This window comes from Fringilla coelebs (assembly GCF_963513975.1).
Source record: "Fringilla coelebs genome assembly, chromosome: 7".
Taxonomy (NCBI): Eukaryota; Metazoa; Chordata; class Aves; order Passeriformes; family Fringillidae; genus Fringilla; species Fringilla coelebs.
This window is the reverse complement of record NC_140035.1, coordinates 28,222,058-28,244,994: the sequence shown is the minus strand read 5'-3', so window position 1 is coordinate 28,244,994 and position 22,937 is coordinate 28,222,058. Positions and strand designations below refer to the sequence as shown.

The 22,937-nt window shown below is 40.9% G+C and overlaps 1 protein-coding gene across 3 annotated transcripts in view; it reads right to left on the bottom strand.

Annotated features, from left to right (window-relative positions):
* Positions 1-22,937, bottom strand: part of ANKRD44 (ankyrin repeat domain 44) — a 131,372-nt gene that overhangs the window by 51,163 nt on the left and 57,272 nt on the right. For all 3 annotated transcript variants that reach the window (XM_084209043.1, XM_084209044.1, XM_084209045.1), the window contains exons 2-5: positions 18,707-18,790; positions 10,264-10,342; positions 3,991-4,061; positions 268-468 (exon numbers count right to left, since the gene is read on the bottom strand). In XM_084209043.1, coding sequence (XP_084065169.1) covers positions 268-468; positions 3,991-4,061; positions 10,264-10,342; positions 18,707-18,790 — 435 coding nt within the window. The remainder of the gene's footprint in view (positions 1-267; positions 469-3,990; positions 4,062-10,263; positions 10,343-18,706; positions 18,791-22,937) is intronic.

The following is a 22,937-nucleotide window of genomic DNA, read 5'->3' as shown; positions in this document are numbered from 1 at the left end:
TTAGGAACAGGTCTGCCCTTAACAGGCCACAGCTGTGTCCCATGAGGATGAGCGCTATAAAAGAGTGGGTTAGCCAGTAGAGAAGCCAGCTGGAGTTTATTGGCTGTGCTGTGAAGAAGGAGGTGGTGCTGTGAGGAGCTGCCCATGAGAAATCACCAAGGAGGTACGGAACTTTTACAGTAAGATAACAACAGAGTCTAGACTGAGCCTAGCAAAGAGCACACGATGAGCCGGCGGTGAGGCAGGAGCGGGGCTGGCGGCGCTCACCTCGATGTGGCCGTTGAGCGCGGCGTGGTGCAGCGCCGTGCGCCCGCCGCGGTCCGACACGTTGACGCTGCTCAGCAGGGGGATCAGGATCTCCGCGCACTTCACGGCCTTGTTGGCGGCCGCCACGTGCAGCGGGGTCTGCCAGTTCTTGTCGCGGGCGTTGACGTCGGCCGAGTGCTTGATGAGCACCTGCACGGCTTCCTGCAACGGCAGCACGGACACAGCCCTCAGCTCCGGCAAACGCGCGGCGCTGCCCCGACAGCTCCGGCACGTGGCTGCGAACAACACCCATCCCAACCACCGCCCAGGCTGCTGCAGTGGCACTGTCCATTCAAATGGCCCAGCACACAGCACCTCTGCTGTCACTGAGAGCAGCAAAAAGGCCTCGCAGTCAAAACGTGCCAGGTGGATTTGAAGATGTTCTATGCAGAGAGCCCACCCTGTTTGGTTGATTAACCATCAGGACCTCATAGCTGTGCTTGCAGTGAGGAAATGAACTCACTTGAGCCATTCCTGCCATCACTGATGGGCCCAGCCTTGGCCAGCAGCAGGACACTCCTGGAGCTGCCTGGACATGAAGAAGCTTCCAGCAGCTTTTCACAGAAGACACCCCCACTACCACACCCTTGCCACACAAACCCAACACACACTGCTACAGGAACCACTCACAAAATGAAAAGCATGTTGAAATAATGGCAAAGTGCCGCACATTTTATTTATAAACAGGAAAAAAGAGAAAACAAAGAAGAACATGTGAAAACAAAACTTTAGCTTTGCAAAAACATGAGAATGCTGGTGTCCCCAGCTCAGCATTAAGCATTCCTTTCCTTCCCCAAGGCCTAAGCATAGGCCAAGGGTCTTGACTGCAATATCCATTCTGTCAGCCTGAGACCAAACAACATCTTTTAAGGTTCATTTTGTTGGTTAAAAGTAAATATTTCCCAGTGAGAAAATGAACTGCTCTCTCTTGAGAGCCCCTCTTGCTGGAGCACTCACAATCAGTTAATTTCTGCTCTACTCATGCATATGCCATTAAGCAAGTCAGATAAAAACCACAAATTTTTCTCAAAATTGCATTTCTTTTCTTCCTTTTTCCCCCCACAAACAAACAAAATACAGAGGAACTACTGGAACACAGTAGCATTCAAGCAGCCTCATCTGATAAATACAACTCACATCTGGTACGTGGGAGAGACCTAGTCCTACACAGTACCTTATTCTTTTTCCATAAACTGCAAAGTTTTCTGTTAAGTCCAACAAAATTTTATTAATGAATCACAAATGCATCCAGTATGTTTACATAGTACTTTTATATCTAGAATGGCCCAGGAGGGTGCCTGCAGTCTGTATCAACATCACATACATACTGGGAGTTTTATGTCCTTGTCCTCAAATGATCTCAGCAGTTTCATTTTCTACAGTCATCTCACAAACTCTCCTCTAACAGATTTGTTTAGATTGGTGCATCTCTTACAGCACCAATAATGACATATGACTGTTGATGTCTCAACAGGATTTTGTTTTTTAAATCACAGGCCTACTATTTCAAGAGTCATTTCAATGTAATTCACTGGAGACCTACGCAGCTGGGCATGAAGTCAGCAGGAAACCTCATGCACTCTTAGTGAAAGAAAGAAAAAGTTAAAGGAGAATTTTTAGAAGTAAATAATAAGGACTGAATATCCGATGCTAAAAATACTTAGATTTTAAAAGTAAACAATTTACACTTTTATTTACATCTGCAGTCTGCTGCTCTTTCAGATTTGGGATCAAAAGTTAAAATCCTTATGGAAAAGTTTTAATTCTGTTGTTTTTAGAGTATTAGCTCTACCCTTCTATTATAGTTTCTCCATATGCATGCAGTGCCCAGCCATGGTGTAAGCCTCTGCAGTCAGTGTCTCTAGCTATCCCAAGTTATCACAGTGAAATCTCTAAACTTTTTCAAACTGTTAAGGGCTGAAAGCTGATATATCCATTAACAATCCTACACAGAGACACCCTAAGGGTTGCTAATTTGTAAATAAACATAAATCCCTAAAGCCCCTGAAAATCATTAAGACATAAGTAAAGAAGAGTCCATTCTTTTAATCAACATATAAAAGGATTCAAGGAGATAACTTCTGAATCCTCTGAAATCTTCACAGTAAAAGATTGATAATAAAATTTGTTGGTGATCATTGTAAAAACAACTGTGCTCATAAGAACTTCCAAAACTACACCAGGTCCTACTGGTCAGCTTCTGGACCACTAATTCACCCTCTTCTATCAATGGGAACTCTGAATTCACCTACTGCTATGTATTACTATCACCATCAAAGCTGCACATTTGCTCACTTGTGTAAGAAGGTACAAAGCAGCACTGAAAGAGCCTCAAAAATAATAAATCTTGTTTCCAAATTGTTACCAAAAGTATCAATTATAGTATAAATAATGAAGAAAAATGCCAGGACAAGAAAGCTGAATGTGTTTATGAAATATACCATGAAAACTGATGCCTTCTCCTGCTGCCTCACTAATGCATCTGGGTACTCACTGAGAGGTACCAGAGCTGCCAGCACACTTTCTCATTGTGCTTCAGCTGACAGTAAGTTAAAGATGAGGCACAAAGCCACAGAAAGGCATACATTTTCTGCTAGGACTGTGGCTGATGATAAAAATCATGTACTCTGACACATCCAAAACCCAAAACCAAGCACACTGCAATTCCTACATCAGCAAGACTGCGGCTGTTTCTTAAGGTTTAAGTCTGATCTTTGTTTTCCAACATGGCTTTTTGTATTTTGCCTCATTACAGCATTCACTGACTATCAGATATTCCTTTCAGAGGGTTCCAGGGGATGCCAGCAGCTGGGAAGCTCAGCCAGCAGCCAAACAATGCCTGAGTTCAGAAGCGAGCCCAGGATTCCTGCCTCCAGGCTTGGCAAGCCCTGGATTGTTACAGAGGTGATTCGAGTCCATCAGGCTCTGGAAGAGAGCCACCCTCTGTCTATTTCACAACCCCTCCCCTCATCCCCAGCCGCCAATTCAGTCTGCAGTTGGGCTCACTGGTAACGAAGTATTGGGAGGGTGAAAGTAGACAGGGAGGTCCACAAAGGAAAGTCAAGAATAATGGTGCAGTTGGAAACAGAGTAATGCCTGAGCTGCACTCCCAGTAGTTATTGCTGCTCCTTTTTAAGATAGCAGTGGAAGAGGTACAACATGATCCCAAATATTTCTATTTGTTAAGTAGAAGAAATATGGACAAACCCTCCCTTCTGCATGAATCAAATGCATTAACAGAAAACCTAACGGATGCCTTGAAATGTAATTAACCAAAACAAATTATGTGGTAATGCATGTTGGATCACATTCACATCCACATCCACTCCCTTCTGGCACACACACAGCATGCACACACCCACAGGGATTTCCTTCTCTTTTTTCACCACCTGAAGATAGTGTGGGCACTGTAGACCACTGTGGACTCTATCCCTCTCATGTGAGTCCTGCTCACCACTCCCTGTGACTTGCTAGGTAATGTAAAGCAAGGGGGAATCAAGCACATGAAGACCCAAGAGCAGCTACAGGTAACACGTAAACACTGACCTCCAGCTGCAAAGCCCTGCATGCAGGAAATGCCTTCCCTCTTTGCATGCCCCTGCCACCTACCACAGCTCTCCAGAGTTTGCTCTTCCCCCAGCATGCTGGTTATGTGTAAAAGCAGGGTAATCAAATCTTACTCACTTCACTTCTCGAAGCAACTGCTCGATGGAGAGGAGTCAGCCACATATTGTCCTTGGCATTGACACGAGCGCCTGCAAATAGACAGCAGAGGTTACATGCATGCCTTGGGTGTGCCACTGAGAGCCCTGCCCAGCTGTTTCCCAGTAACCAGAGCTGAGTACTTGGTACTCTCAGCGCTCCCCAGGACTTTCCTGGCACGGTGTTCACCTTGAAAATGCATTAACAGGTTTCAGATAGATGAAGGGGGATTAGGAAAGAAAGGAACCAGGTAGATAGGACTATTATTAGGAATTGCTTTGTTTACAGGACACAAAAGAAGCAAGATTTGCTGGAAGAAATTGCATATGTATGCACATACACGTGTGTATATGTAGATCTATCTTTTTAGATCAAATGATACAGCTGGGGGGAAGAAAAGCACCCTTTGCTCAAAGCACTTTGCTGTCTGCAGACATGAAAGGAACTAGCCTGAGCAACCACCTCTTGTTTCCAACTCCATCAGGCAGACCACCAAAAAAAAATCACTTGCCTGCTTCACAAATCCTGCTGGGATCAAGAAAACAGGACCAGAAAATGCTCAGGTTAGAGACAGAGCTGGGCACTTACTACATCAGGTTCTGTGGGTGTTACTGGGCAAACAACAGAAGAGCAGGGATGAAGAACACAACTCCTCTGCCTTTGTGCAGTTCAGTGCTAACAGATTTTTTGACAAGGGCAGCTGGGCAAGAGGATGGATTTGGGCTGGCTTGCCAGAAAAAAGGATAAAGGAAGAATATTTGACAACCACCGTGGTCCTGGCTGACTGTAAACCCCCATTTAAAAAAAAAAAAGGTATCCTGTACATTTGTGGGATCAAAAAGATTTCTTTGCAAGAAATACTAAAGCTATTCACTGATGGGCTACCTCAGGAAGGACATCTAGTGATAAGGACTAGAGAAACTAAGTCCTTAAAAGGGCTTAACCTGTAAATACTGTACCTCACAGGTCTGCAGGTAGCAGCATTAGTCTGAGAAGGGTAGCACATGCAGAAAAAAAATGTAGAGAAGCACAGCCTGGGTGAGCCTCTGAACTTCATGAACAAAGGGATGCTTAAGCTTCATTTTGCACCATAACTTTAGTGCATTCAAAAGGCTGTAATTAATAAATCCCACTCTCTGAATCACCAGTACTTTCTGAGAGCTGATTCTCAGGAATATTAAGATGCCTGCCTGTGAATCACAGTGGTTATTGGGAATCATTCTAGATAATCAGAAAAGAAACAAGTTCTTGCATATTTCCACAAGTCAGGATGCAGTTTTTTGGCTGCAAGAAAAACAATTCCACTTTCATTAACTACTGCAACAATTAGAGGCAATCCTCCAAACTCACCTCAGAACCTGGTATCTAGTGGTACAACCTGCTCTCTGGAAAAGATACAATTTCAGAGAGTTCTCTAATTAATCTGTCTAAGGAAGGAAGCTTTTGCCTTCTTTTTTCTTTGTGAGAAGGCCATTACAGTTGACACATTAGCATCCTGCCCTTTGCCTGCACTGTGTGAGGCTCTAGAGACCAATAAAGCAATGACTTTCTTCACCATCAGGAAGCTGACAGGACTTCAAGGCACCTTCCATTATCCTGGTTTGGCCTGGTAGGGGTCTTGGAGATGGAAACTGTTTATGTGAATTCCTAGTGATTGACAGCAAATAGCTCTTTTTGGTTTTAGGAATTGGTTTTGTATTTGCCTCGGGGGTTTTTGCCCTATGTTCTTAAGTAAGGTTTCTTTTGTTTTATCTCTACCCATTCACTAACTCCTACAAGCAGAGGGTTACAAATAAGAAAGGCTAGTATGTAGAGTAGCAAAGCATGACCAACATTATTCCTCAGTATTTAACAATTCCAGCTGCACTGGTGAGTACAAAGATGATGAGAAAACCTAGAAAAGTATCTCCATCAGTAGCTATTTATGCCCTTCACTGATCCACTTCACCTTTGAGAAACTGAAATAGTTACCAAGAAAGCAACTGAAGAAAACAGTAAAAGGAAAACAAGACCAGTGTAAATAAAATAATGCACAGCACACTATCAGCCTTTTCTTTCTCAGCTGTTTTCCACCCCTTTACCTCTTTGTGCCTCTTTATGTGAAACAGTGAAATTGCTCTTAGGTGTGTAATGCAGTGCATCAGTTGAATATGTTTGTGATTTCTGTTTTTCAGGAGCTACACAATTCACCTGTTGCCTGTTACAGAGCATGCTCTTGTGCTTTTACTGAGATGCACATCTTCTGAAGAGATGTTTCAAAACATTTCCTCTTGTACTGCCACTTCCTTCACCAAAATTCTAGGTTCCCAGCAGTTCTTTATGGGCAATGGTTAACGACAGTGAAAAAACTTCACCAGCACTGATGCACTCATTTGGGGACAGAAAATACCTGTCATTTTAAGGATGATCAAGCAGAGGCACTGGGAGAGCAACGCTCATGTTTTCAAAGGTGTCCTCTGCACTCCAGGAACTTGGGAGCCCAACCTGTGACAGCCCTGAGGACAGCCCTTTGAAAGCAGAGTAACACAGAAATACAATTCTAAAGACTAAGTGCTAATTTTAAAGACTAGAACATGCTGCCACAGCTAAAATGGGCTGTGTAAAAACCCCAGAAGCTTAAATTCTCAAGACCATCCCACAACACATCCTCCAAGTCAACCAGAAATTCAGTGTCCCTCTCTTCACTCTGGACCAAGTACCTTAACCATGTTTCAGTGTACTTCCTACAATACTCCGTGAATAGACACACTCCTGTGTGTCTGTAAGGACAAACAGGGCTGAAAACCACTCAAATTGGTGTAAATTGTGTCATTCATGGCACAATCTTCCTTGAAAATAGAAGTTGCTTTAAAGATTTCATTTCCACTTAAAATCCTTTCAGATAGCCACAGCACCCACCCATCCTGTACAATCTCCACTTTAAAAAAGAAGCTCTTCAGAGTAAAGCCTTTTCTCAGCCTCACTTTCTCCACCATGCTCTTCCTGAGCCTGACAGAAAGGCTTAGCTGTAGGGATCTGCTTTGTGAGGCTGAAGTAGACAACATAACATATAATGTTACAGATAAAATCAACAGAGAGGAAACTTTCTGTATTCTACTTTTCTTTAATATGGCTGTTTTGTAATCTTTGCCATTTTTCACTCTCAAATTTTTCTGCCAGAAGAGGAAATAAATCTGAAACTGCCTCTGATCTTTTGAGATCTGAAATAAACAAACTGATGCTGGCTTTCAGGAATAAAGTTAACATCTCTTTATCATAACCAAACTACACTTTTCCATCCAGCACATCTGCCAAATCCACATCTCTAAATTCCACAGTCTAAATCTCCAATATTAGGGATAGTCAATGGAGGAAGAAAACTGTACTCTTTAACCTATTAATGTCATTATTTACTTGCACCTTTCCAACTTCTCCTGTAAGACACCAAAATGTGTCTTACAGGAGAAGGCCCACCAAAATGTAAGGACAGCTTCCTGGCAAGAAGCCCAGAGCCTTCTGAAATAGTAAAGCAAGGTAATATTGCCAAGATGGCAAGTGCCTTGGTGGGGAACAAGGGCTAAGGGGCTGAGCTCAAACATGATGCTCTCAGGAGCCAGCCCAAATGGGAATGCAGCTTGTATTTGCCCAGACAATTGTTCCTGCACGTCCATGACTGGGGCACCATACAGAGATTACTTCTGTGAGATGGTTACCTTGCTCCTTCTCCTTTCTGACAGAAGGAGGTAAAGAAGTGCTCAAAGCTCCCTGCTGTTATGTAGCCTGGAAAAACAAAACGACTCAGCACCCTTCACCAGCTTGAACCATCTGATTAGAGATCAGACCTGGGGGCTGGTGTAAACCTATCTGGCTCTGACATTTAATGGGCCAGGGTGACTCACACCAGCTGAGGGATCTGGCACTCTCCTTCCTGTACCATTTTCCAAGCAGAGTCCATTTCAGTGGCTACCTGAAAAACCATTCTAGGTCTGTCTCCAACCACCTGGGCAGAAATTTCATTCATTAGACACTACATTTATTTGTGCCACCACCAGTTTATGGACCACAAATCTCAGAAGGTACGTATTTAATTTAATTTCTCTCCTGAACATTGTACAAAATGAAATGTGCTGATACTGCTCCTAGCTTCTGCTCATGCTGAGAATATTGCTTGACACCAACAGCAAGTGTTTGTGTGCTTTCTCTTTGTGAGAACACCATTGCATTTTAAGTCAGACAACGAAGTTTTTCTGCTTATGTAACTAAATGTTATGTTCAGATTAATATTTTATGATACACTTTCACTACTACCATTTGCTGACTGACGAGGTGAAGCAAAGGAAGATGCTGCACTTGTCCTTGCAGCCTAGTTCATGGAGAGATCACAGTCACAAAGAGGTGTTTATAACAAGTCATAAACCTGCTCCTCCAATTCTCAGAAAACTCCAAACCTGCTCTTGGATACAATACTCCTGCCCATCATGAGTAATGATATTTCAGATATTAAAGAACAATGAATAAGTAGAATATACAAGACAAAATTAATTTTGGCTCATGCTGAGCTAATGGGGAAAGATCCACATAGTTCCTGCAGACTGAACACAAGCACGGTCCCACTGACACAAAGTTCCATTTTAAAAGCCCACGTTATAAGTTTTTCACACTCATTTGGATATATAAAAACTCCCCAGGATGCATCACCTATGTTTTATGCTGTTGATCAGACAAACCCTATAACCTATGGACAACATTTTGGCAGTGAGGTGCTAGAAATAAGTGTCCCAGAAGAACACTAGAAAGCCTTCTTCCCTCATCAGGAACATTCACTGGGACATTTTTGGATGCTGTTTGGGAAAAATGAGCAAAACAGTTTCACTTTTCTCTTTATGAGGATATTGCCTGTGCTGATGCTTGCAAAACTTGAAAAAACACATTGCTCCTGCAATCTCCTCACACCACAGTGGAACAGCAGTATGAGACAAACACCACACACTGCAAGAACACATGCACAGATTAAGTTTATTAACTCCTTCCTCCCAAGGAAGAAAATCATGCTTGCATCCAGCAACCCCCCCCCTGCCCCAAGCATAACCTGTCAGCAGAGCACTGCTCTTTTCAACCATTCTGCTGCCATCAGGGGTAGAGCAGGAAGAGCTGATGTATGATGTATGCCCAGCTAGTTATCCTCACTAAGCAATTAAGCAACCCAGAATTCCCCCAAAATGAACAGAGGAAACACAGCCACAGCAAACTGAGTTCTCATTTCCTGCCTTCTCCAGGTCTGGCTAGACTGGTGAGCCAAAGAAATACAATTGTGTGATCTGCATGTACCCATCAACAGCCTGATCTGACTTTGAAATTCAGTGCTTTGAGCAGGAGGCTGGATCAGGTCACCTCTAGAAATACCTTCCAGCCTGAATTATTCTAGGATTCAAGGCTGGAAATTAGAAAGTGCCTTGCAATCGAAGGGCTGAGAATTCTAAAATAACTTTTAAAAATATATGGAATTCATTTGAAGAAGCTGTCTAAAAAATTGTGAAACCAGCTGCATAGCAAGGTTGCTTGCAAGGGGTTAGAAGTTTGTACCATAAGGTTCCTTTCAGCCCCACATTCTTAAATCCCCATAAACTTCACTCTTACAGTTCTCCAGCTTAGAAAAACACTGCCTTTGAAATCTGCCAGCACATCCAGGAGTTTGCCATGAATTATGCTCCCTTCTTGAGAGATGACTGCTTTATGCTTTGTTCTGACATATTTTGATCGTGTTTTCTGTCACTACAACAGTTGGGAAAGTTTTTTTTAATTTCTTTTGTTTAGATACTTCCTACCACACAGTTTCTAATATCCAAATAAACTTCCTGATTCTTAGAAACATGCTTCTAATGTAAATAGCACTTACAATTCATTTAAGCTGATTAATAATTTTTTTGCTCTTATTCCATAATTTTTGCTTAACAGGAATTCTTGGATTTTACTCCAGGATATGAAGCCGCATTTCAAATATGTACTTCAGCAAGTTTCTGAATCACAAATACTGTCAGTTTGAAGGCTTTAAAAGTTGCTAAAAGCTAGTTACTTTGTTTATTAATTCTTCTCAGTCACAGGGTACATTTTATGATTTTATCACCAAATTAATATATTTTCTAAGCTTGCAAGAAATGCAACAAGCTCTGTGAAACTCAGAAATAAACAATGCCCAAAACTCCCTCATATATGCTTTGCTGTGGCTTTAAAATTAGCTGATTTACTAATTAACAGCAGTGAGGGACTGTACCTTACCTGACAAGATGAGAAGCTCAATGATGTCTGCATCCCCCAGGAATGATGCAACGTGAAGAGGCGTTCTTTTCTCGGCATCCTACAAAACCACAGATTGTCCAGTTATAAAACGTGGTCAATTAAGTGCAGCCATTGGTGTTAAAGAGCAAAGAATTTGTAAATATTTCTATTTCCATGTGCATTTCTGTTTGTGATTAGAAATGCAATCTCAGCCAGTGAAAGAACAAAATTCAAGACCTCAGCAACACTCTTCCTCCCAATAATCCTCTATTTTTTATCACTCACTTCCACCAGACCTTGCAGAGATATTGCCTTTAGTTAGATATTCTGTTACAGGTAGATGAAATCAAAGCTAAAATGAGCAGAGACAGCATCTTTAGGTCTCTTTCAGAAACATTTTCCACTCTTAGATATCACAGCAACATAATCCAGATGCTTCTGGATATCAGACTTTGTAATGCAGTTTGCATCAACAGTACAACACCAGAGTCTTCAAAAGGCTAACTCAGGAGAATTATTTGGAACCACACACAAGGTAAAGATGCAAACTTCTCTTGGTCTACAAAGGTTCTTGTGCACCATAGCCTGGATATCTACAGCAGCCCAAGATGGATATGTACACCGTGACTGACCTTTAAATATAAAGAAAGTATTACCAGTCAAATCTGTCTTTAAACTTATAAGAATTGCTAAGATACATATATATTCTGAAGTTACATATATATATAACTTCTGAAGTTACACACACACACAGACACACACACACACATATATATATATATATATATATATATATATATATATATATATATATATATATATATATATATATATAAAACTTCTGAAATACATGCAGAGTTCTTTTGATTTCTGTAATTTTCCAAAGGGGAACAACAATCACAAGAACTGCTAATACTGCTCATTGTGCTCTTTTCAGTCCTAAATGTATTTCATTAGCAATCCAACTTATTGCAACTTACTAGCATTAAATATTGTAAACTGGTAACAACCTCCTGCAAACAGTATCAACAGAGAAATCCTACCAATACTTACATCCTGTCCCTGAAAAAGATCTCTGAGCCTGTCATGAAAAATATCACTTTCAACATGCCCAAGCGATCATCAACCACAAGCTATTTTGGAGTATCTTCAAAGTATGCTATAAATGTGGACAAGTCTGTGTAGCAGAAACATTTGTCATGGGAATGTTGAAAATTGTTTTCCATCACTGACAAGTACAGAGCCACTGATCACCAGAACAGTTTATGTTTAATTTTTGTGTTTGTATGGTTTTTTTAAGCATACATCACGTACGTTATCCTTAAATTCTGCCGTGTTGGGTTTTGATCTTAGGTATTGGGCATGCAGATAAAACACTCAGAAGACTGGTTACATAAAACCCTGATTGTCAGAGGGGAAGATCTCTTACAGGCTTTCACTTTCTCACATGGTAGGCAAATCAAAGGAATATTAAGCAGTGTCCATGCAGCAGTGTTCACTCAGGAACCAGTATCACAAGTTATTCTTGTATGCTTCATTCCTAACACCACAAAACAGCTGCTACAGGCTACATAAGTGTCTGCGAGATCTTCCACAGCTTTCATATTCCCTGTCCTAAAGCTACCCCGGCAAAAAATACACTGACTGATCAAACATATATAGAACAATAGAACCAGTTTTATTTTTTTCTTAGTTTGTTATTAATGCATGAAGCTCTCTTTAGTACAACACAGTACTTGCAATATCCATTGTACCTGTCAGTGCAGCGCAGCCAAGCCTGGCAAGGGCAAAGCACTTGGAAGTTGAATGCTAATGATACAAGACCAAGCAATTTTCTGTATCATGGAACCAAGGCTACCCAGTGCTTTGTTGATTATAAGAAATTTTCTGTATTAAACTGTAAATGTGATGCAAATTTGATAACTGAGGGAGGAAAGGACATGAAACAGAAAATTTTACTCTTCTGTAACAATACAATAGATATCAATACAAAGCCCTATCATATTGAGTGTGAATCCAGTTTTCAGAGAAAGACAGGTTAGTCACAAAACTGAATTTAAGCTTTATTTCTCCAAGAGGAAAAAACCCTAAAATTTCTCCATTTATCACAACCAGGCACAAACCAGCACACAGGCAACATTTTCAGGAGTTTGGCAGGGAGAAACCCACACACTACACCTGCAGCCGAGCATGCGGTGAACAACTCACAGGAGAACATCCCTGAGCTCCTGTTCAGACTGTGAACAGTGAACAACTCACAGGAGAACATTCCTGAGCTCCTGTTCAGACTGTGCACAGTGAACAACTCACAGGAGAACATCCCTGAGCTCCTGTTCAGACTGTGAACAGTGAACAACTCACAGGAGAACATCCCTGAGCTCCTGTTCAGACTGTGCACAGTGAACAACTCACAGGAGAACATCCCTGAGCTCCTGTTCAGACTGTGCACAGTGAACAACTCACAGGAGAACATCCCTGAGCTCCTGTTCAGACTGTGCACAGCACTGGTACCCCAACAGAGGAACTGAGGCTTCTGCCTGTCTGTCCCACCACAGTCATGTGTCCCCCTCAGAGCCCTGATCCTTCACAGCCACAGCTCCTCACTGTCTGGCTCAGCACCCAGCATCCCAACACTCATTCAGCTCCAGCTCCTCGTCCTGTGCTGCTGGGAACAGGAGCACAAAAGTGAATCAATAATGATCTAAAGACTGGAGGCTACACACAGAGAGAGGGATAAAAACTGTCCTTTCAAGGAAGGGCTTGGCAGAACCCCAAACCTCAACATACATTATCAAGGAAAGGAAAGTAAGGGGAGGAAGAGATGATAACAGGATTACAAAAAGCATTAAGAGAAATAATCAGACCTGCTTCAAGTGCAGTTCTCAGAAGAACAAAAGGCCAGCAAGAGACAGTAGATAAGCTATAAACAATGGCTAGAAAATCATGCAGAGATGAGATAAACTCTCTTTCCAGTACCTAGAGGGAGCCTACAAGAGAGGTGGAGAGGGACTTTTCACAAGGGAGTGTAGTGATAGGACAAGGGGAAATGGCTTCAAGCTATAAGAGGGCAGGTTTAGATTAGACACTGAGAATAAATTCTTCACTGTGCAGGTGGTGAGGTACTGACACAGGCTGTCCAGAGAAGCTGTGGATGCCCCGTCCGTGGAAGTGTTCAGGGCCAGGCTGGATGGAGCTTTGAGCAACCTGGTCCAGTGAAAGGGGAAAGGTGTCCCTCATGACAGGAGTTTGGAATGAGATGATCTTTAATGTCACTTCCAACCCAGGGCATTCTGTGCTTCAATGAAAACTGCATTAGTAGCCTATATTAGTTCACAGAAAAGATGATGCTGCGGGTTAACATTATCTGTACACCTTTTTTTTTTTTAATATAATACAGATAAAAGAAACTAAGAATCTAACAGCCAGGCAATCAGGAACAGAAGGCCTCAGCAACAAAAACACTCAACACTTGCTTAAACTGTTCAAGTGATCACAGTGGCACAGATAAGGCCCTCACAGGCTTAAAGTTACACTAGTCCTTAAGTGCTTTATTGGATCAGAGCCTGGGGTACATGAAGATTAGCAGAACAGTGAGCTGAATGAATCATATCAGCACCTGTAAAATTATCAGGCACATTAAGGAAAGGCACATACATTTTCTCCTCAACACAGCCTACATGTCAAAGGAGCTAATGGATTTGAATTTTGATATCAACTGCAACTGCTCAGATCAGTTGATGCTTAGGACAGAGTTACTTACTATTAAAATGTAAATGCAACTGCTGCAGAAAATAAATGTATGTAATCTTTCTTTGTCACCAAACTGACTGAGCAGCTAACAGGAATAGCTGGAGTTCAGAGAAGGAGTTTAATCCATCACAGAAACAGAGTTATTGAAGCCTTTGAATTTCTACCACCTTCAAAATGTGCTTGGGTGGCAGAAAAAAGCACACTAATGAATATAACTTCCACTGATCAAGTCCAACCAAAATAATGACAGAAACAAACCTCCTGCTCATTTACTCCATTTATAGTTGTTACATCTGAGTATAGCTCATTTAAACAGCACAGCCATTAAAAAAAATTTCAGATACAAGTTGACTTCAGAAAAAAATAAATATTGGGAACTGTTAGGAACTACTGAAGAGGCTAAAAGCTTATGAGCACCTATTTCTTGGGCTATTTACAACTGTTTGGAGCCAAAAGCTGATGTTTTACCAAGAAAATCTCTGCTGCTTCAAGGATTTCCTCCTCCTCATACATTCTTTTATTAAAGCCCGTAATTCAGAGAGTAAATCAAAGTGTTTGATTGTGAGCACCACAGGTGAAAGTCAAGCTGTGTAACTTATACTTTGTGCTCTTTCTTCTGCATCATAACAGAAATTCCTATCTGAAAATGCAGATCCTCATTCCAGCACCTCTCATCCCACAGTCTTCAGTTCAGCCTCAGAAATAAAGATTTTTCTGGGCTGAGTCTTAAATTGCCAAGTGTTCATGAAGCAGAAGAGGCAAATAATTTGTTCTGAAAGATCAAGAAAAATTATCTTTTTCTCCCCCCTTTTTTAATAATGGCCTTTCATGTGGCTGACAGTGACTTTTATGCTAGAAAAGCATAACTTTAGAAATTAGTTACTAATTCCAGATTGCGACCATAGAAACTGTTATCCTAAAGAATGAAAATATTTTGATGATTACTGGTGTTCACTGTAAGACTCAAAAGATAAGACTTGAACAACTCCTCCACTTTTATAAACACAGTATTGACTTTGGATGGGGGGTGTTAAGGCATGAGAGCACACATCACTCAGGATGGGAAAAGATTTAGAAAATTCAAGTATTTCAGGATGATATCGCTGCCTTTGAAGACAATAATGCAGTTACATTCAAACCCTGCCATGAGAGTTTAATGGTCTATACATCCTAAACTGCCTCAAACTGATGAGTCACCAGCACAGATATATATAACATAGTAACCATTATTACACTACCACGCTGTTGCAATGCAACCCAGAATATTTCAGACTCTCAGTCTCTCCAGCAGAATCTTCTGCACAGTTCAAAAATTTTCTTTATAAAGTATTAAAAAAAAAATCTAAGCAAACAAAAAAAAAATCATCTAATCAGAAGTCATGCTAGCTACCTTGCATTGAGAACATCTGTGTAATTTTATTCAAATTTGCTACATAATGGAGAATTGTTCATAATTTCTGTAGAAAAAAAATTCTCCATCACTTCCTACTTAAATAAACAGCATATTAAACAGCACTACTAGAGGCTAAATACCCTCTCACAACCCTAAATATGTGCCTCATATATGTACATATATGTACCCTCAAGCACTCACAGCACCTTCAAAAACATGCCTGGCAATAGTCCAGGAATATATGGAAATTGTGTGCATGTGGGAAGGCTTGGAATGAGCCTAAATCCTCCTGACAAAGGCAGTCCTGCAAATCTATGCCTTCCCAAGCAGGATAATGAGGAAAAAAAGTCATGAAGTGCACACATACATGTCTCTCCATAATGACTTCCTTCCTTCCCTCTTTATCTCATAATAAACCACCTCCTAAATACATGGTCCTGCATGTATGGCCCTGCAGTCTCTGCTGGTGCTGCCGCCTGCTCCTCTGCAGACACTCTGCAGCAAGAAACAGGGTTCTCTCCAAAAGAAAACACAGCATTAGGGGATAAAAAATAAAAACAGAGAGAATGAAATGACTTGTAAACAACACATCACTTACACTAGAAGGTTTTTTTGACTTTGGATATTTTGAAGAGAAACTGAACTGGAAGACTAAGATAAAAATGGAAATTTCACAGGGAGGATTTTAGTTTATAATACTGCACACAACAACTGGACTTTGCAGATGTAAGGTGCTGCACAGCTCATGTATTATGAATCCCAAATAACAAGGGGTGACAACTGGATCCAGATTAGTCCCTAGATTCTGGGGTCATTCTCTCCCACTCTTCCCTAAGTAAAAACAGCACCCCACAAGATCCCCCTCTACATACACATAGCATGTTCACCCTGCTGCTTTGAAATGTACCAGACAGCAAGTGTAGAAGTGTCTACCTGCAACTCATCTGGCAGTCTGGATTGCCCAAGTGACATCACAAATGTCCTGGGAAACGGGCTGCTGAATGCTGCCCACACTTCCCATGGACACAGTGTGGACTCATACCCAGGGGGAGGGAATTGCTCGTTGCCAGCTAAATGTAACAGTGTCCATGCCCTCAGGATGCACAGGTGGCATCATGTGCCCCCAAAGGACAGGTAGGGACTGGAGAGGTCAAAGTGACAATTACAGTGGCAGAAGAATTAAAGCCACACTTGTAATCCAAACAGATTTCACTTTGTTTTGAAGTAGAAGTCACAATTACAGCAGTATCCAGAATGTAGCCATTTCCATCAACAAACAAGTCCTTGGCTTGGGAAGTTACTAATTATTTTACCAGACCATAAAAAAAGTAATCTTCTAAACTTCTGGTTTCCTCCAAACTCTTTCCTGAGATTAATTTTCTCTTGGGATGTCTGCACATGCATTCTTCATTTTGTGTTGTTTCTCCACACACTTGGTCTTCCAAACACTTCTCTAGATGGAGATTAAAAATACCCTGGTTTTTTAAACTTCAGAAATACCCAAAGCTTGCTGCAAAACCAGACTTGTACTTTCTCTCCCTGTCCTACCTATATTTGAACTATTCCAGTGCTAACACAGCCAACCAAAATGATCAACAAAGGACAAATCTCTGCCAAATGGTGTCAGAATTTCCTCTCATGTGAGCAACAAAAAGCTAACATGGAAGTAATTAAAAACACCCTTAAAATAGAAACAGAAGCATGGAATGCAAATTGCCAGCTCGCAGCACAATGAGGGGAAAATCTTTTCATCTTTCTTCAGTGATATTTTAAGCAATTGACACCTCCCTGCAGTCACTATTCAGAACAAAACCTTCAGAGTTTGTGACCGGTATCTTTCTAATTACTTCAAAGAACAGCTTTGAGTTTTGCTCAAAGAGAATGCTTTGAGGAGGCAAAGCATTCTTGGGTGGATTTTGAGCATTGTAAGCAGCATTCTGGGCAAAACCATTCAATGACTTTTTCTATTAAGTATTATGGGACTCATCTGCAAAACACGTGTTGTTCATCTAATCTTGCACCTGACAGCTGAGAGCATCTCCCTAGCAACCATTACTAACACACTTGCAGCCAAAAGACAGAAAAACATTGGAGAAATCCATGATAATCTTGTACAGGAAATGCTGCTTTGAAAATCCAGCATGAAATACAGATGAAATTTGGGGATTGTGGTGTTCATCCACCTTGCTGAGGGGTTTTGTTTGGCTGGGTTTGGTTTTTTCTTTAAAATCATCAGCAAAAAACAATAAAGGAGAAAATTCAAGGGAGATCATTCTTTAAGGAAGCACTTTTAGGAACTTGCAGGAAAACAATCAGGTACTAATAATCATGAGGAAAGCTTAAGATCAAGGTCCTGGGTCAGACATAAAAGAGTGGCATATGTTTCCTTCTACTGGACAGCAAACAGGGTGGAACCCCAGTCGACCAGACCTGTAGGATCACCTCTCTAGTTCCTTTTGGTAGCTCTGAACCAGACAGTTGGACCCCACTACCTGCAAAAGCTGCAGTGCCAAGACCATACCAGACCAACTGCTGGAGTTAGCAATGAATAAACTGATGGTTTTACATCACAGAAAGACATGAAGAAAAGGAAGGTTGATTCAAAAGTCCAGGAAACACCTGGAAATTATAATTCCGCTTCTACTTTATATTCACACCACTTTGAGAGGCCACAGATTGTAATCAGGACTGGCAGAACTTGTTTCTATCAGTACGGATACAAGTTAAAATCAAAGAGGGGGAAAAAACCCACCCCAATTTCTGCAAAAAAGACCAAGTTGACTTGGAAATATTTTTTTCACTGCCAAAGCACTCAACTACTACTTGTTTACAGCTGCTTACCATTCTGGCTAGCATAAGCCAATCTGCAAAACAGTAATTCCTTTGTGGGCAAATTGTGGCCAAGATTCTGCTCCCTTACTCTCACAACTGAGAATTACAGTGGAGCTTTAGTTCAAGTAGAGTCAAATGCATAACAGCTCCTGATCTGCAAAGACTCTTCATAAAAGGAAGCCCTACAGGGAGTAAAAATATGCAATTTTCAGCTATTTTCATTCATTTTCTCAGTAAGAGAAGAAACAATGTCCCTGACTGACCTGCACATTTGGAATAATTACCATACACTTAGAAAATTTAAAGTCATCTGCTGGAGACAATTACATTGACTCCTCCTTAGGATACCACTGAAGCCCCAAATCTCTTACTTCCCAATAATTTCCATTCCATTACGTGTTGATTACGGAGGACATTTTTAGTACTGTCATTGCCACAAGCATGGTGCACAACATGCCAGTCACATACCAAGGCGTTGACATCCTCCGTTTTGTAGATCAGCATCCGTATCTCTTCTGGATCACCACTGAAAATCGCCTGGACCAGTGGAGGCTGGAAAAAGAAAACAGAAGCAGAAGCATTACAGGTTTGTTTATTTTCTGTTTAAACTGAGAGCATTTTACTCCTGCTAACAGTTGCTAAAGCTGCCCAGAGACATGGTGTGACCCCAGTCCCAAATCACCAGGAGTATCTCATCAGTAAGAGCTACCAGTTTGCTTGAGGATAAACTGAAATCATGAGCATGTTTGTACCTATAATGAGCATGTGTGTGCACAAACAGGGGCCCCCATTAGAACGGCAACTTTTGTCAACAACACACAATTAGCCCAGATGTTCTGCCTGGCATGTAAGGGGAAAACTAATTACATCAGATAGTGCTGCATGCTTGCTCTTGGCACAGATGAATGGTCATGCCATACACATTTAGAAACAGAACATTATGCAGATAATGAATTTCTGGGCAATCACTAAACAACTTGTATTTTTTTCCCGAATAAATACGCAATGAGCGCAGTTAATTTTAACCACCCAAGAAGCGAAGTAATTATCTTATTGTCTCAAGTCTGTTATTATGCTATTATGAATGGGAATGCAGAAATAAATAACCAGGCCCACAGGAGAAACAATGTGCCACGCTCGCTGCTCTCCAAGGCTGGCGTCACCGCCGGGCAGCGGGAGGGAGCGCTGCGTGCGCTCAGTGCTCCCATCCTCAGCCAGAGCTGGTGACTTCAGCCCTTCCGACCGCCTTGGCAGCAAAGATCTGAGCTAGTAACCAAGCTGGCAGCACACTGAACTAAAAGAAGAAAAACTGTGCTGCTGGAGACTCGGGAGAAGAAGGGGACAATTCACAAAGATCCCTATCCCATAAAACACGTGGTTGAAACAGGCCCTGCTTTCACCAGCACCCTCCTGAAGACAGTGTGTGCCCCCCAAGTCTCAATCCTGGTCCTACTGGCAAAAAGGAGTTTGTGGTGCCATGCAATCACCAAAATCTAAAATAATCCTGTAAAATGACAGCATGCATGACTACTTAAGCACATAAAACGGCAACAGTTCTTGAGATTCTACAGAATTTAACTATCTTGTAAACAGGCTATCTCATAATTCACAAAACAGGCTGAAAGAACAATGAAAATACCATTTCCTCCCTATCTTTTCTTATTCAAATGTGGAAAATATATTCCTAAGTTAATGGTGTCTATTTTAAGACATATTAATCCCTTATGTCCTTGAGAAACATTCATACTGGAATTTCATTCTTGCCACTCCTCCAAAAGTGAAAAGGACTAAAGCAGCATCTTTCATCACAATTGTCTATGTCTTACATATTGTAGTGGATGTTTGAAAAAGAAAGGGAAAAACATTGCATTTCACTTGAACCATTTAGCATGCTCCCTTCCCAGCCATCTCAGAATGGGCAGAGAATATTTCCCAACAGAGGATGCAAAGACCAGACCCTTCTGTCCTAAAACTAACAGCTATGAAGAATCAGTGAATCTTTATGAAATTATTATGCTTGCACCAAAATATTTGCATTTCCTGTGCATTTATCATAATATTTAAACAAAAAAAAAACCAAAAAAAACAACAGAAAAGCAGATAACTCCTCAATTTCAAGCTGAATGGCAATCACAATCCAATAACCAAGAAACAAATACCCCCAGCATCTTAGATTATTCCCTAAATCCATTTGCAGGTATGCTCAGCACCCAATGAAAAGTATCAGCCAGAATCTGGTGACATTTAAGGTGAGATCTCAGACAGAGGCAAGAGAAAAAAACTCAAAATTCAAATCTATTAGATTTAAAGGGGGAAAAAAAAGCAATGGAGTTCAAGTGCTGTTACAGGCAACGTTTTTCTTTAAAAAAAAGGAGGGAGTAAAGTACTGTGCATCATGACATTAAAAAAGGAAGGTCTACTCTTTTAAATAAGGCACTTCAATCCTTCTTCCCTCTGCCAGAAATCTGAATCAAACCCTTGGTTCACTTAACACAGAAAGCAGATTGAGAATATCATTGTGTTCTTTAGACCTGTGACACACAGAAGATCCTCATCTCAATTTCTGTCCACCAAACCATGGTCACATCCACCTGCAGTTCCTTAGATGAAACCCCAGTGTTCATTGTGCCTCTGAAGCAGGGCATACCTCCCACCACTGACACATGGGTAACCTTTGCTGACAGGAGAAAGTTGCCATGTACCCATTTCAAAGGCCTCATCCTTCAGACCTTTTTCCCCTGTAAGATTTAATTTCTATAAATTAATTACGATAACATCTATCTCTGATAGTAGTAGCAGCAAGACACAGAGATAATGGAGAATGATCAGAGCCTGGAAACTGGAAAGAGGAGATAAAAATGATCAAAGCTTGAAAACTGGAAAGAGGAGATAAAACCAGTACAGGTTAATAACCATCTTGAGTCACTGCTGTGCAGCCTGCTCCAGCTGGCCATTTTTCTAATTCACCATGTCATTATTTTACTTCATTTTCAAAGGTATTAGTTTTGAAATGAGAATGTATTATTTATTGTTGAGGCAATTTTATTACATACTGAGACCCATTTCAGTGTAAGATGTGCAGTCAAGTACACAATGATGTGTCCAGGAAATCCATGTCAGAACTATCTTGCAGCATTACTGCTCAGTCTGAGGTCAGAGCTGAGATGCATCCACATCCATCAGCACAATGGGAAAAGTACTGCTCCATTCAGCAGCTGACAGGGATGGAAAGGGGCTTGTGCAGTTACACACACATTGATGATGGATGCCCAATGAACAGATTACTTTTTTGATCTTCAGTGATAACCATGTTCATGCATCAATGACTTCAAATGGCCTTTTTTTAAAAAATTTTAATTCCTGAAGGGTAGATGATTTTCCTTTCTAATTATTAAAGGATAGTATATTTTTGGAAATAATTTCTAAAACCTGTGACATCATTAATGGGTTATTTCATTAACAGAAATATTTTACTTTAAAAGTCTTCAAATTCAGAAGCTGTTAAGCTCTTATAATAAAGGAGGGGAAAAAAAGCACAAGCACGGAGCAGATTATATATAACTATTATTAGAATTAAGCAAGGGTGCAGGATTTTGGAATGATGAACAACTGTTTCATCAGCTCAGCTCTCTGCAGCTTCCAATTTCTTAAAGAGAATTTCAGTTGGGAGTGTTCACATTTTTTTCTGAAAATAAACTCCAGCAGCTAACAAAAACCTTTCCATGTTACTTTTTGTACAGAGTTACTATGATAAGTAAGAAACTTACCAACAAGTTTTATTAGAGGCTTCTTTACTTTGTGCAGTAACAAGCATTTTAGTAAAAAATAAATTGTGTCTGCAAACACTTTCCAGTGTTGCAACATATTCCTATCTTTACTGAATGCAGGGCTATCATAAGCTGGACTTCAACCCACCAGGTAAAATTCACTTGTTGAACTGAAGGCACAATGATTTTTTCAGCAACAGAATTTAAATCCGCATGGAAGAAATGTCCTGTGGCTCAGCTGGATTCCACAGAGCCAACAAGCTGTTCCAAAAGAAAAAGTGCAACACTGGGAAATTCTCCTCCATAGATCTGACTGTTACCAAGGGGCACTGGCAAGTCTCTGACTCCAGAGGAGATGAAGCATGTATGGGGACTGTCTCAAGTATAATTTTAATTACTATGTCCTAAACAGGTGCTGAACCTCCTAGCAAACCACTTGACATTTTTTGTGGAGTTGCTTGTAACTGTGACATATACTGAACATTTTGCCTTGATTTTAGATATCCTGACTCACTGACCAGGACTTACTTAACCTTACTTAACTTACTTAAGATTTTTGTTTGACAGGAGTTAGAGGCCATTAGGGAAAGGATGATTGACTCCCATGCCCATTTGATCTCACAGACTACCATTTGTTCCTGTGAGTGAAAAGAAGCTACATTTTGATCCTTTATTAGTTCTAATTGCCTTACATCAAGTGTCTGGACTAAATACTTGGATATACCCATGTATTCATGTATCTAGCAAGGCAATGGAGCAAGACACACAATCATTTCAAAGTGGTATTGATTCTGACAGTGTTTAGCCAAACACCTCTTTTTATTGTGAAGGTACTCCCGCTAATCAAGATTACAAGGTTGTCTGCTATGTCACATCACATAGATCTATTTCCTTCCATTGGCCAAAACAAAAAGGCTACTCCTCTCCCTAAT